This window comes from Aspergillus glaucus (assembly GCF_001890805.1).
Source record: "Aspergillus glaucus CBS 516.65 unplaced genomic scaffold ASPGLscaffold_3, whole genome shotgun sequence".
Classification (NCBI taxonomy): Eukaryota; Fungi; Ascomycota; class Eurotiomycetes; order Eurotiales; family Aspergillaceae; genus Aspergillus; species Aspergillus glaucus.
In genome coordinates, this window is record NW_019170455.1 from 1434806 (window position 1) to 1451229 (window position 16424).

The 16424-nt window shown below is 49.9% G+C and overlaps 4 protein-coding genes across 4 annotated transcripts; 2 read left to right on the forward strand and 2 right to left on the reverse strand.

Annotated features, from left to right (window-relative positions):
* Nucleotides 1-598: 598 nt before the first annotated feature.
* Nucleotides 599-2459, forward strand: ASPGLDRAFT_43177 (FAD-dependent oxidoreductase). The gene is made up of 3 exons (XM_022545763.1): nucleotides 599-1366; nucleotides 1417-2099; nucleotides 2158-2459. The coding sequence occupies exons 1-3, from the start codon at nucleotides 747-749 to the stop codon at nucleotides 2241-2243; spliced, it is 1389 nt and encodes a 462-aa protein (XP_022404750.1). The 5' UTR covers nucleotides 599-746; the 3' UTR covers nucleotides 2244-2459.
* Nucleotides 2460-6916: 4457 nt separating this feature from the next.
* Nucleotides 6917-7808, reverse strand: ASPGLDRAFT_109949 (TFIIIC subunit 6 family protein; the record flags this gene model as incomplete). Its single annotated transcript, XM_022539571.1, has 3 exons — nucleotides 6917-7491; nucleotides 7531-7702; nucleotides 7758-7808. Coding segments are annotated over 3 exons (798 nt in total), but the record flags the coding sequence as incomplete, so codon positions are not given.
* A 346-nt stretch (nucleotides 7809-8154) lies between these two features.
* ASPGLDRAFT_43180 (uncharacterized protein) lies at nucleotides 8155-10624 on the forward strand. Its single transcript, XM_022545764.1, has 2 exons — nucleotides 8155-9817; nucleotides 9869-10624. Exons 1-2 carry the CDS (start codon nucleotides 8237-8239, stop codon nucleotides 10289-10291), a joined length of 2004 nt encoding a protein of 667 aa, XP_022404752.1. The 5' UTR covers nucleotides 8155-8236; the 3' UTR covers nucleotides 10292-10624.
* Nucleotides 10625-11547: 923 nt separating this feature from the next.
* On the reverse strand, nucleotides 11548-15783 carry jhd1 ([Histone H3]-lysine-36 demethylase; the record flags this gene model as incomplete). Its single annotated transcript, XM_022544186.1, has 1 exon — nucleotides 11548-15783. The coding sequence occupies one exon, from the start codon at nucleotides 15781-15783 to the stop codon at nucleotides 11548-11550; it is 4236 nt and encodes a 1411-aa protein (XP_022404753.1).
* Between the last annotated feature and the right edge of the window lie 641 nt (nucleotides 15784-16424).

Consider the following 16424-nt stretch of genomic DNA (forward strand, 5'->3'; position numbering starts at 1 on the left):
GATGGAGAAACGGAAGACAGAGAGAACCGGTTCTTATATAGTCGAGGACCCCCAGTATGTCATCACAGGTAACGAAATACCGCTTCTATGCGATCGGCCAGGAACGGGGTATAATGAATTATGTTACTTAACGCCAGTGGATGTTATAGGCTGAGAAGTGTAACAAAGCTACAAGTACTAGTTATTATGTTTCTCCTCTTCTCCCTCTCCTCCCTTCTCTTCTTTTCTCTTCTTTGGTCTTTTCTATGGAGATCAAGTGACATCAGGCGGGGAGCCACGTGACCTCTGATTGGCTGGTATCTACAGTCTCTGTTTCTTTCGATTGCCCTCCATCCTCAGTGAATAATTTCTCTACACAAAATCTCGCAATCCCCGGTTTCGATGTGTCAATTGCAAAGAAATCGCTCTTTTTCCCTGCGTAATGAAATAAAAAATGCCGCAATGTCCTTACTCTTTCACGGTCACGGGATGCTTAGCTGATCTGCCATCCAATTGGAAGAAGCTGCCGATGGGGATGTCTCGGCGCTCTAATCGAATTATGGCTGGTATTGTTACGAACCGTTTTACTCGATGATATTCTGGGGTAATATTCAATCTGCTGGGAATTCCCCCGTTTCTCGACTCTGGGCTTGTCTGGGCTTTCTTAGTCGAAACTTAACAGGTCGATCTATCTTTGGCCTTGCGCACACCGCCGCACCAGCCACAGTGGGGAACCATCAGCCTTAGGACTAGGTGAGCTCTCAAGTATGAAGAGAGAATTGAAAATTGCCATCATTGGCGGCGGTATCTCCGGCTGTACCGCTTACCTGCAGCTCAAAAAACACCTGCCCGGAAATCACGACATCACCATCTACGAAGCTTACAATACAGACCAAAACGCCACGCATGCAGACTGGCAAGATGGTCCAACTCACTCGTCCACTCTAGTCGTGGGTGGCGGCCTTGGCCTCGGCCCCAATGGCCTGCATGTTCTCCAGCGCCTAGATGAGAATCTGGTCCGCGACATCGTGCGAAGCGGCTATGTCATCTCACACGGCAACATGAAGGACAAGAGCGGGCGTCTGCTCGTCCGCATGGATACGACAGCTGACCCTGCATCTTCACCGGTCAATCAATCCACGCATGTCCTTGGCTGCAGTCGTCACGCGCTCTGGCGGTGTCTGCGCGCCCGCATTCCAGACCGCGATGTTGTCTGCAGGCGTATTGATGGGGTCATTGCGAACCCAGATGGACGGAACGTGATTACATTCGTTGGCGACATTAATACCGCTGAAGCAGACCTGATCGTTGGTGCTGATGGACTCAAAAGCACCGTCAAACGGGCGTTGTTTCCTGAGGCGAATGATCCGTATCCGCCTCGATATGAGTACGTACACCTTGTAGCTTCACCAGCATGACAGAAACTAAAGTAAGTAGAGGTTTAGTCGGAATTGGAGGCTTCATCCCCGCCGACCAAGTCCGCGAGCACGTCGAACCAGGCTCCATGAATTTCATCCTAGGCGGGAACGGCTTCTTTGGATACTTCTTCGCTGAGAGCGATCCCGCCGCACCACACCGGGACGCGCCTTACCACGTCTCAGAGCCAGGGGAGTCTCTCGCCTGGTGGTCGACGTACTCAGCAGACGAATGTCCCGATCCTAAAACCCTGGATAAAGACGGCGTCGTGCGCCAGCTGCGGGAGCGGCACGCTAACTGGGGAGACCCAGTTATCCAAAGCATTCTGCATTCCCTGCATGTCGACAACATGTATCCAACATGGACATCACCAACTCTGCCAAAATGGGAACGCTTCGGGGTAGTTCTCGTAGGCGACGCAGCACATGCCCTACCACCAACATCAGGACAAGGATCCTCACAGGCATTGGAAGACGTAGAAGCACTTAGCATGTTCCTGGCTCATTACCTAGGCCGGATAAGTGACAGATATGCGAACACACAAGATTATACACTAGCCATCCGAAGAGCAACAAAAGACTACGAACAACTCCGCCAACCGCACGTCGCAAACATCTTGAAGCGAGCGCAGCAGTCGCAGAACTCAAAACGCACCATGAGCTGGGTCGAGGAGTATGCAATGTACTGGTTCATGTGGGTATTAGGTGGGTTTCTCAGAGTCTAATTGTCCCGTTGATGATCGTTTTCCTCTGACTGTCACAGGCTTCTTTCCCGGGTGGATGACCGGGCCGGTGCAAGCCGAGTACAATTACAATGTTGCGGAGGATGTTGAGGGGCGATTGCGATAGTATAGTAGGCTGTTATCTTGTTGATATTTACTGTATTCTATATTTTTAGTTGTATTCGATAGTTTGTACGTCACGGCTGATATGTACACTACTAATATTGCATGGTACTTATCGCAACTGTGGCGGTGCATATACTACAAGCGGATAGCCACTTGACATTGCATTCGCGGTTGCAATCAATATAGACATATCATTTCTAGCTAGTAAATACATCACGTATCTCATTCACCTCTCTGCTGTTATGGGACTCATCTCTTCCAACATGGGATCACGATTCTTCGTTGCCCAACATCTCACCACTACCAGAGAGCTACACAAACCCTTCCCGCAATGGATGAACACACTATAGTGCGCACTCTCTGATGATACCCAGATACTCGATTGCCTCTCAGCGTACGATGCATTCTCTGCCTCGATACTATCCATGACATAAAAAAGAAAATATGGAACGTGAACCAGATGGCACTTACATCCCCACAAGCCGGTCCATACAGCTTCTGTGCAGGCGATGATAGTGGTCTTGCGGAAAGAAAGCTTGTTCATTTAAATCCAAAGACGGATCCACCACAAGCGATTCTCTCCTATATAAGAATGAAGTCAACATTGACACCGTACACCGCAAGCGCAAGAGGGAACCGATGCAAATACTCTTTTCGAATAAAGCTTTAATTGAACCCGGCAAACACGCTGACCCTAACCAGCATAAACTATCTGCAGCGTTTAGAGATGCCTTTGCAACAAATTGCAAGTTCACGTATGTGGAACACCTGCCAGCGGGAAGTCAACTCTCGCGCGGCTTTTATATGACCATACAATCATGTGTGACAGGCTCGATCCCAATTTTTTTTTTTTTTTTTTTTTTGGGGGGTATATTTAATATACCGCCTTTTATGAGAATGTACTAAGCATTATATTCAACGAGCATGGAGATGACTCGTACTGAGAGAGAAGATATGCATACTGACTATTGATGAGGCACAGCTATCGTACAGTTATTTCAGCATAGAATGCGCTCTCTACGACATACATGCTATCAACAATAATATGGGGCTCGCCCACATCGCTCGCCACGACCCAGCTTCTAAGACCATATCTGTACAGGTGAGAATGTTTTTTACAGAAGAAAATCCTAAAATATTGGATTCACGTCAAGTGGCGAGGAGAGGCTTTCCTCGACCAAAGCTGGGGCCATTGTTGCAAAAGGGGTCCGATAGTGAAGCCAGAAGCATCACTCAACAATCAGAGAGATAGCAAATGCTATGATCGATCACCGATATCAACCTGCAGTCGACATGGAGCAATTACTACTCAAGGATACGGTGACCACCTCTATATAGTAAGAAGAGAGATGAGTTTACGGTAAAATTGATCAGCTATGACAGCTGTATCTGAAAGAATTTCCGAAAACAGGAAAGTTTTCTGGACAGATGTCCATCATCGCAACACTGCAATATCTCCCTTTAATAACGAAGCACGAGGTTGAGCTTCTCGTCCGAATGGTATCGAATTTACGACGATTCCAGCGAATTCCATGATCAGATACCGTTGAACCTCTACGGAAGCAATAACAGCAAGTTGCAGTAGTTGAACCCCCATAACCGGCAGCTCGCGGCGTGGGTACAGACTCGGGGCGTGGATCATATAGAGTGTGTTGACGCAAAGATGGATCAAATGCTCAGCAGCCTGCTAACCCATTTGGTCTCCGTCGTCTAGATAAGCCTACCAGACCGTTTATATTCCAAGGGCGGTGATACTAGCAAACCCTGAATAAGAACCAAATCCAACTCGAAGCATTGCGCAGGTACTAGGCTGGTGGAAATACGGTTACGTGCTGATGGATAAAAAAGAGCCTACACTCTGCCATCAACAGTGCTGGCTACTTCCCCCTCAACCCGTCTCACTCGTTATTCCGACCAGTCGACCCAAGTCTCCAACAACCAGCCAGGAGCTATATGCCGACGTAACAACGGGTGAGCAAGTTGTTTACGCTTATCCAATGGGGATTCATCAAGCATACACTTCCTGAAATCTGTTCCAGTTACCGCTAGCCTGAGACACTTAAGAACACATTCACGGAGCACATCGTGTCCTCTTACCTTTTACCTCATTGCAAACAGCCAACCTCAACACCGGAAGGCAATTCCACGCGGTATCCCTGAGAAACACCACAAGACCATCAAACCACAGTACCAAGACGAACTATACCGCACATACTATGAAACGCTCGGTTGCGAGTCATATCTTAGTTCAAGCTGAACTGAAGAGGAGATTGGCAGCCGCGCGGTCTTCGTCATTAATCAAATACACTGGGTAATAGGATGCCTTCGTGACGGGAAAGATATTACGTTTCAAAGCTGCACGAGTAGATGACGAGTCTCGTCACCGTGCGATACGACTCAACGGCTCACTTGGACCAATGGTTCCCATATGCATGGGAGATAGTCAATGATTATGCGTACAGATGTTCAGGGATCATGAAATGATGAGGCCAGAAGGAGAGTCGAGCTCGCGCTGTGCGGGTCTTTGCGCATAGCCCTCATCGTTCTGTATCAGGCTTTTGACGTATTCTTCAATGCCATGAGTATGAGGGCTGTGGAGGCAACGGCCAACAAATTAGTGGGCTGAATCAAGTTTTTCTACCAATGCGTGGACTGCATTGGAAGCGTGCAAAGCTGTCTGCAAGCACCGCCCTGAGTTGGCACTGGCTTGCGTAATTGCCATCAACGTTATGTTCAGGAAGATGTATGATGCAGGCACTGAATCAAGCACCGAAATCAATGCCAGCTGGCAGGTCGGAGAAGCTCTAGCCCAATAACGGTTGAAGCTCGTCTTGGTGACTCGAGCTGCCCAGACGTCTGAAAATTGGGCGGGATAGACGCACGAGGCCCACCAGTTAGGCGCCCTATCCAAGGGCAAGGTTATCATGTTGATTCTGCGGATGATTGGACGCTGTATGAATCTCGATGCAGATCTAGGCTGGGTGATCTGCCTTGAGGGGAAAGTACAAAGTAATGCCGACTTTATTTATCGAATTTGAATTTCGGAAGTAGATCCCCAGACAATAAAATTACTGCACGCGACCAATCGCACTGCACAGGGTGCATAGCTGTAGGTCTAGAATATATCCTGCAGACGCATGTATACGGAGCCCATAATGGAAAATCCACCCTCACCAAAATAAAGGGTCCAAGATCATCGCACCAATAACACACGACACTGGCGGTGAATGAATAAGAAAACAACAGAACAACAAAAGAAAACGAAACAAATCCTGTCAGATGATATGTAGCCCCCCTATCCAATATCTCTATCACATCGGCTCTCCTCCATACAGACGACGTGCCGAGCAATTCCCGAGAATCTACTGAATCACGGCTCGTACTTTTTCCACGCTTCCAGACGACCGGATCCCTTTCCCCAGACGATCGGATGCATTCCCGGCATTCCAGCGATCTACTAGCTGTAGAATCGCTACAAGGAGTAATATCGCATCCCTTGTCCACGTATTCATTGCCTCCTAGTTTCCTACCCGGGGGTGAAGCACGTCCCAGCGGAAAGGTCTTAAATATCCCCTGATCCTTTCTTCTCCAGAATTTCTATCAGAATCAGAATACAGAGAACACAGGCATAAGATCAAGAGAGCAAGTTACCTTGTGAGACACCTCGGTAAGTCGACTGATATCAACATCGGAGGACAAGGGATTGTTTTCGTCGGACCTTTTCGGGAAGCGAATCTGGGGTAAACCGGAGTATATCTTCTGAGTGCTGATGCTGATATAAATCTAGACCGTTTGCATCACCACTGCTACATATATACCACCTACTCTACATTACCAGTCCTTTCTTCTACCTCTACGACCTACAAACCCTCAAGAGACAATCCAACCAAAAACAAAACACAATGGCCGACCGTCCCACCCTCCTCATCCCCCAGGATATCTCCGCCGCCCTCAACCAGCTAGCCATCATCTACGATTCCGACGAGGACACCACCACCACCACCACCACCAACAGCAGCTCCAAGCACCACCGTCAATCGTCGAACTCGTCCATGTCCTCGACTTCGAGTCCTCGCGGCGTTGAGTACTATCCTCCGCCGCCTCCTCCGTCGCCGGTTGTCGGGTTGGGAGCGAGTGCGTTTCCCTGGGGAGTTGAGAAGAACTCTTAAGCTCCTTTGACTGTTTTCGTCGTCTTTCGTTTCGATCGTTTGGGTTTGGCTTTTGCAACTATATATCTTTATGCGTTGGATTGGTATATATATGGATATGGGTACATCAACGGATACGGTATGGATGGGTAAAATGGAACAAGGATGGACAATGGATGGGATACCTGGGATAATGGCATTTTCGGTGTTGGGACTGCATTAGCGAGTTCTTTTGTATAGCTTTGTTTATTTGTTTGTGTCGTGTATCTATCTATGAACCTTTGTATACATACTACACAATGATCTATACACCTATGAATCTGTACACATCGCGATATTCTACGAGCACGAAGACTATGACGCAGACATCCATCCGTCAAACCAGTTCAACTACCCCGACGATCATCACGACTCCTCGGCCGGAGCATCGGATACATACACGTGAGCCGAACCGCTGATATCATAGCGCATCTAGCTAGCTCAAACCCGGAGTTTGCTATACACCCCCGTCACGATCACCATCTCCCTCTCCCTGCAAATCCCGATAAACCCTCTCCAACGCCGCCATCGCACCCTCGTCCCCGCGAAGCACAGCTTCCTGTAATCGCTGAACCTCCGCCAATTGCTCCTCGGTCCTGGCCCACCCGCGCAGGCGATCTTCGAGATTCTGCGTCCGGCGCGTGCTGTATACTGTTCGCACGGAGTCTGTTTCACCTTTTGCCTGTTTAACGCCGGACAAGCGTTCGAGGAAACGCGCTTGATTTGATGACGTTGATGGTTTGGGAGGGTTAGATGTGGCTGTAGATGTGGTGGGAGTAGGAGTAGTAGTAGTAGTAGAAGGTTCAGAACCAGAAATAAGATTCGCTTTGCGACCGAGGATTTTGGCACTGGTTGCTGCAATTAAGTCGAAATCCTTGCCACGTGCTAGTGGTGCAGTAACATCATTTTCTGCACTTGTGGTGGTGAGGGTGGCGGTAAGTTCATTCGGCCTGGTAAAAAACAACTCGGTCCCAATCTGCTCGGCCCAGGAACAACTGAAAACCTGGTTCTGGTACGAGACAATGGGATTCAAGGTGTGGAGGCCCAAGACCTGGAGACGATCTTGCGCCGTTGCACTCGCACTCGCACTCGCGCTCGCACCTGCATGTCTGGCGTCGGACTCGGTGGTTTCTAGAGGGCGAGAAAAGTCCGCGTCCGCGTCGGCGTCCGCGTCGGGTTCATTATTATTAGGCGCGGATGTATTAGCATTACGGCGCCGCGGCGGACGAATGGGGCCGTGGAGGGAGGTTAGGTCGAAGTTGAGGTAGAAGGACTGTTCATTAGTCTTTAGGATAATGTTCTGGTATACTGGATTGGATGGTATTTACCTCTGTTTCCGTGGAGTACTTGTATTCCCAGTCGGAATCGGAATCGGAATCGAAATCTGCGTTGGCGCTGGGAATGGGCGCGGCAGACACCATGGTAATATTAACTATGTGCCAGTGATAATATGTGGTTGATTATGAGAGATCATCGTATCGTAGTTGTACTCTTGAGTAGTAGTTGTATGTACGGAGGAGTCATGTACTCTGTAGTGTACAGTGGAAATGCAGGATCATGACTGAGGTGATCGTCTATCCGTCTCTCCCCTCCTCCCATCCTCCTCCTTCTTTCAACTACTACTACTACTCTACTTCGGAGTACAATACTCTATCCGCATTCCACATCCCATTAATTCGACTGACTCATGAGTAAGTGATCCGTCGTTTCCGTCCAATATAATTGTCGATCCGGCACTTCACGGATGCATTCAGAGCGATGCTTGATAATCATCTGACACAATATTCCACTTGATCCGGTTTTGTTTATGCCATTATTACCCTATCCTATCATTGCTTATTGCAGGGCTGAATTGCCTCTCTTTTTCGGATCGTTCCTGCCGTTTTTCCGTCCGTATTTATGCAGCTTGACTGACCCAAATGTCATCTTTCGTGTTTATATAGTGTTGTCTCCGTCCGCTGTCCGGCTAGTCCGGCTTCTGTTTTTTTCTTTTTTTTCGTCCCTTTTCTTGTATAGTTTCCTCGTTGTCTCTTATGGTCCTGTTTCCTCGTCGCTGGCCACTCCGTTTGACAAGCAGTCCACTGCCATCCCGACTGTCGAACAGTTCCCCGTCGCTGCTGAACAACACGAGGTAGCATTGTCTCCCTCTTCAGACATCTCTGTAGTACCTCACTCCTCTTCTACATTGCTGCCCGATATTCAGCAGATGGCCCGAAAGACCAAAGCCACGATCGCTTTCTTGTCAACTTTGATCATCTATGTTTCCCTCAATAGTCTGGCCCATACCATCAACCCCTCTGCTTTTGTCTGGTCCTCCGAAGACCGAGAAGAGACGCCGTGGATTGCGTCCTCGCACTCATGGCTGGACCGCAAAGCCTGTCGTTGGTTAGGTTTATGCGGTACAGCTCATGTCCAGCCCGTCCAGACCCGCTTCGGTCACCGCAAGATCTCCGCCGAAGCCCAAGTTCTGCCAGACAGCGGACAACCAGAAACAGAAAAGTCCGAACAAAATGGGCCCTGGCAGACCGCTTGGTCCAGTGGACCAGATCTGTCGAATCAATGGGACGATGCCGAACGGGCGCATCGGCAGATCCCGGCCTACGTCTTTGAGTATGCGCCGCTGGTCCACCTGTTTTCGGGAGAACAATATTGGCCCAGTGATATCGCGGAGCATTTGTTTCATGTTACTCCGATGTTAAATTATACCCCGATTCAGTCGCAGGCGAAGCATGCGACGTTGCGGGATTTGGATCAGTTGAATCGGTGGCAGCAGAACGGGCATGTTTTCCTGACCAGCAATGATAATGTCGAGGATCGTCCGCCGTGGATGGAGGGAGCGCACAATATTCCCGATCAGACTGCTGCTAAGGAGGAGTCCTGGGCCGACTGGGATGGTCGCGTTGACGGCGACATTCCTGGCGAGGAAGACCGGGCGCAATGGTTCGACACCAGTGACATTCGCGAAGATGAACCATGCGAGGAGGGGGGCGAAGAGGAAGACGTGTTTATCCAGAGTGATCTAGCCAATGCATTGGCCGATCTGGACCCCAAACGTCTCTTTGGCGAGGACAGCGAGCTCGAGGAGGATCTCCGTAAACGATATGGCGGCCAACGCATCCATGTTGAGAAGACCGGAGGCCGCAGCAATGCGCCGGCCGTTTTGCTAGTCATCGACAAGGGTAATGGCATCGTCGATGCCTTTTGGTTTTACTTTTACAGCTTTAACCTGGGCAATGTCGTGTTTGATGTTCGTTTTGGCAACCACATCGGAGACTGGGAACACTGTCTTGTTCGGTTCCACAATGGCAAGCCCAAAGCACTCTTTTTCAGTGCGCATTCCGCCGGCGAGGCGTACAGCTACGAGGCGGTTGAAAAGATCGGACGCCGGGTAAGCCCAATCACAACTACTTCCTATATACGCAAATACTAACCAAAACAGCCCGTCATCTACTCCGCAATGGGAACCCACGCCATGTACGCCACCCCAGGAGTCCACTCCTACGTCCTCCCCTGGGGCCTGCTGCACGACCAAACCGACCGCGGCCCCCTCTGGGACCCCCTCCTCAACGCCCACACCTACACCTACTCCCCAACAAACGACACCCTCCTCGCCTCAACCGCCAACCCCTCCGCACCCACAGAATGGTTCTACTACGAAGGCCACTGGGGCGACAAGTTCTACCCGCTTGGCGATTCTCGCCAGTACCGGTTCGCCGGGCAGTATCATTACGTGAACGGGCCGTTGGGGCCGCGGTTTAAGCACCTCAATCGGCATAAGGTGTGTCAGGGTCCTGATAAGGCGCCGTGTGTGGTTAAGGATTGGATTTACGAGCAGAAGGAGGCGAAAAGGTGGGTGAGTTGATTGAGACGAATGATGGCTTTCACAAAAAGAGGAAGGTTGACGCTGAGCGATCAACCTTCCCTCGGTCTACCTTTACAGATCTGGCGTTGGTTCTGTTTTCTTATTTGTTTCTTTGTGTTTCTCTCTGATGTTTCTTTGATTTATTCCATATACCCCCAACGGTTACATTTCTCACCCTGGACGGTTGACGACGGAGTTACTCACTTTGATACCCCGGGTTACTTTACTACCACGATATGACCAGTTATTGGCCCAATCTGATGTCGACATGCAACGCAACGCTATACAAAATACCAGTTAACAATGATTTTATATATGAATGGATTACGCGATCTTTGTTTATTCTCGTTTTTCCAATGATTGGATGGTATTGCACAGTGGGAATAAGCGTAGGGCAGAGTACCTGCACCTTCTCGATGATTCTCAGCCAATCACCCCATAACTACCTCGTATCGTATTAGCAATTCCTATGGACAAGTCCAGACCCCCCGTAAGCAAGATGATAGGATAGGATATCAGCTGACAGCTGCCCAATACAAAAAAAAAAAAAAAAAAAAGCAAACAAGACAGCGAATACATCCACACAAGTGCATAGTTACAACTAGCTAAGCTGATGCAATCGATCGGAATGACATCTACAGAATAATATAGTAGCAAACAAATCTATGTCGTTAAACAATACCCAATCAATCAGGATCAGAAGCATAATAAGGCAGGCTCGCATTCTGTACTATACTATACTGTAGATGGAATAAGACCAAATCAAATCAGAACAAAATAAGACGATCACACGCAAAGCAGAAAAGACATGGGGATATAATCAGAAACGATCCAATAATAAATAATAAGAAAGGCTATTAACAAGTAATTGTATTGATCTCATCAACGCCGAGCCAAAAGACAAGACAGCATTAAACAATGACAATGAAAACAAAAGGATGAGATGTAAGAATGAAAGTGGAAACTGGGACCTGGTAAGCTCACTCAAAAGAGCAACAAGAAAAGAAAAAGAGAAAGAAATAAAACGCCATCCCTGAACAAATAGAAAATGAGTCAAAAGGCCGAAATGGAATGATTCCCTTGAACACGTCAAAACTCCGGAAATATAATAAACCCAACAAAAATGATAACATATGTAAAAAAACGTCTAAAGGACCATGACACGGAGGTCAAGGCCAGCAACTTCAAATCATTAACCATCATAAAAAAGGAAAAGAAACAAAGGGGGAATAATTAACATGTCTAAAACGCGGAAATCACGCCCGTGTAGTCCGCTTTCGAAGCCCGAATTCTTGCTCTTGCAGTTCTCGAATCAGGCGCATGCTCTCTGCGTCGGGATCCTCGTGCGTTTGCCTCTTCCCTGCTTGCCCGGGCGACGTTGACGCTGACGCTGACGTGCCATGATGGCCAGCGTGTCTTGCTTCTGTGGCAGGTGCATGGGAAGAGTTAAGACGCGAGGACGGTCTTTTCGGACCCGATGACGGAGCAGGAGGTGTTTTGCGTGAAGCTGCCGATGTCGCAAATGCTTGGCGAGCGGATGACGGGTGCGATGCTGGCCTGGGGGTTTTGCCTTCAGGTGCATATCTTTCAACTTGACGAGGTTGGCGAGACGAATGACGGGAGCTCGATGTCGGCGTGTGTATCGCACTGGGGTGCTCCCCTTCTCCATCGACATTATCTTGAGACACATCCATCTCATCAGCTTGCGAAGTAGGCGGTGAGACCAAGGTGGCTGTCGGCTGAGCTGCTGATACGGTGTCTTCCTTTGGCAATAGCGTATCCGTCTGGAATGCTGGCGGTGATGCATATGAATCCTGACCTAAAGCACCTGCTTTCTCTTCTATCGTCACATTTGCTGCAAACAAAGGCTTATTCGGGTTGACGGTTTCCGGGAAGGTGGTGTCAAAACCAACTGCCTTGTGAACAATGGTTGACGATGGCACTTCGACTCCGTCAAGATTCGCCGGCCTGGAAAGTGGCGAAGTGCTCTCTTGCTTCGGCTTCTTACTTGGTGCCAAACTAGCATCCTCCTCGTTAAGTCGGGGCCGTTTGGCGGAATTACTAGCTCGAGGTTTCGACCGCTCCTGGGCTTTGACAGGGTCGACTCGGCCATATTCATCGTGGATGCAACGACGCTTGCTCTTTCGGCAATCATCACAGGCCTTGCTCCGTCCTTTCTTGCCTGAATTGGCACCCTCGGGGCTGCCATCAGTGCGAAGTCTGGATACAGTCGGAGTATTTGTAACAGCTGGGTTGTACTTTGCAGCAGCTTCAAACTGATTCAACCCCACGATACTGCTGCCATCCTGAAGACCAGCTTCGGACGCAACGGCAGCGAGAGAGTTCAGCGCTGCTGCGGCTGCATCATCATGTCCCAATGAGGATTGATTTTGCAGTTCCATTCCCTGTCCAAAGGCACTATTATTAATCAGTACCATCGGCTTGGCCGGTGCACCGTCATTTTGCTCATCCTTATGACGGCACCGGATTCTCCGTTTCCGACATGCATCGCAGGCAACTCGCTTCGGTCCGAGCCCGGAACCTCGGTTGGCATTCCGAGCTTTGGGAGCAATCTCCTGCTTCACGGCAGGTGCCGAAGATGGCAGGTTAGCCTGTGCGGGAACACTATTCTGAGGCAAAACAGCAGGATCAGCACTTGCATGGCCATCAGAGGGTTCCTGCTGCTGCTGCTGCTCTGGTAATTGGACGGCCTGCCTCTCAGCATACATGCGCTGATTGTCTGCATTGCGCTCAGACCGGCGGCTAGGGCGCCCTGCCGGTTTCTTCTCCGTAAGACTGATCTTAGGGTTACTTTCGATCACTCCCGGACGAGTCCACTCTGCTGCTTTCTCGTTTCCGCGTTTCCATGCAACCCAGACTCCAAACTTCCTGATAGTGTCGACCGGGTCTCCAATCCCCTTCGGTATCGACCGCTTGATCGCGTTTCGGGCCTCCATGGTAACACCCTCAACGAGGTATGACGAAGCAATCAAAGCCGTTCGAAAAAGATATTTGGTGAGATCGGGCAACCCCTCCAGCTCGCCCTGAGAATAGAAGCGTGAATTGTAGTGCGGAGACCCGGCAGGAGCTTCATTATCCCGTTCACCGAATTCGCAGTAAACGGGATAATCCCTGTGGAACTTATAGTTCTCATCTTGCGCAAACGCGTCCAGCACGCTCTGCGGGACCGGATCCTCCTCAAGATACTTCAACGCCGTGTACCATTGAATCTTTTGGAAGAATGGGTATCGGAACTTCCGTGGAACTTTGGTATCCTTCTCAATCTTGGCGATCTTGATCTGCATTCCGTAGTTAAGTCTGGTCAGGAAATTGCCGCCAATGACTAGACTGTTTTCAGGTGTCCACACGGCGTGGATCCATCCAGACGGGATCAACATGGTGTCTCCCTCGGAGAGATCAACTCGATAGCATTCCTTGGTTTGATCGCCCAGGAAGGTGTTATCTTGGGCAGGCGAGCTGCACCATTCTTCGTACTTCTTCAGGTGTTTATCCTTGGGCGGTATGAAAAAGAAGGTCTTTTTCCCCTTCAGGATATGGTAGTAAACTGAAGAACCCCCAAAGTCAATGTGGAAGTCGGTGTAGCAATCGGCAACGGACATCAGACAGTAGAACTGGACTTTGGGAAAATCACCGATTGCCTGTAATTCTTGGGGCCAGACGGCATCTTGCAGGTCGAGATCACGCACGATCTTTGGCCGGCGGATCAACCGACCCAGCCTACTTTGCGAGACTTCCAAACTGATGACGTTCCGAACGATCTTCTCTCCTGTGCTCTCGTAGTAATCGGCCCACTTTTGCATGTTCCACCTCTTGTCCTCTCCTTGTTGGGACTTGACGTCGATCACTTCCACCCTTTCTTCTGGTCCATAGAGCTCTGCGACGGTTCTGACATTGAGACCCTCCGGAATCACCATGTCCAATCGATCTTGGCCGCAGTCGATAACTCGCTCGTAATTCTGGCCCTCCTCCGGAAGATGCTCAAGTAACTCGTCAAACATCTCCTGAGTCGGAGCGTCCGCAGCAAGCGCGTCGAAATCATCACCCACGGTTGTGGTCGATTCCCGACTATTTAAATGGGCTGGGATAACGATTGGCTCTGACATACCACTGCCCCGTTCGAAGTACTCGGCGGTGACTAGGTCCGGATGCATGCGAGCGAAGTTCTCTGGGAGGAAGCGAATCTTGCCTTGTCGAATAGGTTCAATGTAATGATGCTCCATAGAGTTCGACGGCACTTTGACGAGACCTTGGTTGAGACCAGCATAATCAATCGCCGTGCGTGCTCGAGAGGACTTGCGGACAAAGGTCGTGTGTCCATAAACGGGCCAACATCCGCGACAAATGAACTTATCAACCGTCCGAATCTCGCGATCATTCTTGAACCCGGCGCAGACAATATGAAACCATTGCTTGCAACCATCACAGCTAATCCACGTCACCTCGCCTTGATCTTCGGTCTCGACAGGAATCCGGACCAAGTTACAAGCTGAACAGCTTGCCTGGTTGGGGTCGTCGACATCTGTTCCGCCTTCTGTCTTTGAAGGTACATCCATTGGCTGCTGTGTTACGCCAGCGTCGCGGGCGCCAGAGCCTTGGACATCATTGTGTGCAGTGTTTTTTTGTGTGCTAGTCCCCGGTGTATTCCAGTTATATTCCATCTCCTCTTGCCATGTAATGGGCGGAACAGTAGACGAGCTCGTGTTCGGGCGGACATCGCGGATGATTGGCCGGGCAACGGTAGAGCCATCTGACTGGGAACGCGTGCGAGAGCAATTCCCGGAAGCATTATACATAGATCCTTCATGCTCTGTTACCATGTATGTAGACCCAGAGCCAATCTTCTGCCGCTTCGATTCGTTCCCATAGTCGTGAGACGATCCGTCAATGCTCACTCGTTTCGGCGGTTGAACGATCGGGGGGAAATTACTTGGTCGTGCAAAATTCAGCAAAAGTTCTGCATCCGTTTTCATACTGTCAAAGATAGAGGAAGAGTTATTGGTGTGTGATGGTGCCGCGTTTGTCGGGGCATGAGGCGAAGGCTGAAAAGGCGACGGATCCTTCTCCGACCGTTGACGCTTGGTTGGAGGTTCAATCGAATCTCTCATTTCGGGGAAGAGAGGCATCGCAGGTGTGGAACTTTGGGATGGCGGTCGGTAAGAGTGAGGTGTGAAAGTCGGACTCGTCGCTAAAGCGATTGTCGCGAGGGTGTCGATTGTTGAACTCGACCGGCCATGACCGGATCGATTATGAGAGTCATCATCCGTCACGGCATAACGACCATTTTCCGATTTCAACCGATCGCGATCACTGCTCGCATGCTTATGGATATTGCGCTCTGTCCAAGAAGCGCGGAAATCGATGGTATTCGAGGAGGGTGTGATCGGTTCGACTGCGCGTCGCGGAGGGGAAGGAGTGCGGTACCGCGGCGGACGGCTTCCAAGGTGATTAAGAAACGAAGTAGCGCCCATCATCCTGGCGCTAGAGAATGAATATCAAGATTCCAGGTAAAAGAAGAGAGAGGGAGAGGAAGAGGAAAAGAGCCGGAGGACTGAGATGCGGTTGCGGCAAGCAGGTGCAAAGCGGGGAGGAAATGTTTGACCACGCAGGCTAGAGAACGACAAAAGCAGGCGAAGGAAGAACCATTCCTGGCAGGAAGAAAATCGCGCGATGAAAAATGAAATGCAATGTAGAATCGAAAAGGAAGCGAAAGAGGTGGTTGAGAGGATGGGAAGTGGACGAGGGCGCGGCGGAGGGAGAGGTTTGATGGGAGGAAGTTGAATGAGTCTGCCGGCTTTAGTTTGAGCGGCAGGAGAAGAGCGACTGAACCCCCGGGCGATAACAAGCGCGTATACAAAAAGGGCGCAGAGAAGGGTCAATGGAGATTTTAATGAGGACGGTGGAGATATGCAATTGAATGAGTGGATGGATAGTTGAGCGATAGTATGTCGACGAGGACAAGCCTGGAAGGCTACGGCGAAGGCAAAGGCAGCGGGCGCGATCGTTTGCGGCGGAGCATACCAAGACCTGGGCGTGCTATCAGGCCATGGAGACAAGTAGTAACAGAGAGAAGGAGAGAGTAATGAGAGAGAAAGGTACTGTAGAAAAAGAGATG

Bases quoted from the DNA above. Each gene is read 5' to 3' on its own strand.
- ASPGLDRAFT_43177 (XM_022545763.1), top strand. From the start codon at position 747: ATGAAGAGAGAATTGAAAATTGCCATCATTGGCGGCGGTATCTCCGGC. The intron at 1,367-1,416 runs GTACGTACACCT...TAAAGTAAGTAG, and splicing joins CCGTATCCGCCTCGATATGA to AGGTTTAGTCGGAATTGGAG. The intron at 2,100-2,157 runs GTGGGTTTCTCA...TGACTGTCACAG, and splicing joins CTGGTTCATGTGGGTATTAG to GCTTCTTTCCCGGGTGGATG.
- ASPGLDRAFT_43180 (XM_022545764.1), top strand. From the start codon at position 8,237: ATGCCATTATTACCCTATCCTATCATTGCTTATTGCAGGGCTGAATTG. The intron at 9,818-9,868 runs GTAAGCCCAATC...TAACCAAAACAG, and splicing joins TTGAAAAGATCGGACGCCGG to CCCGTCATCTACTCCGCAAT.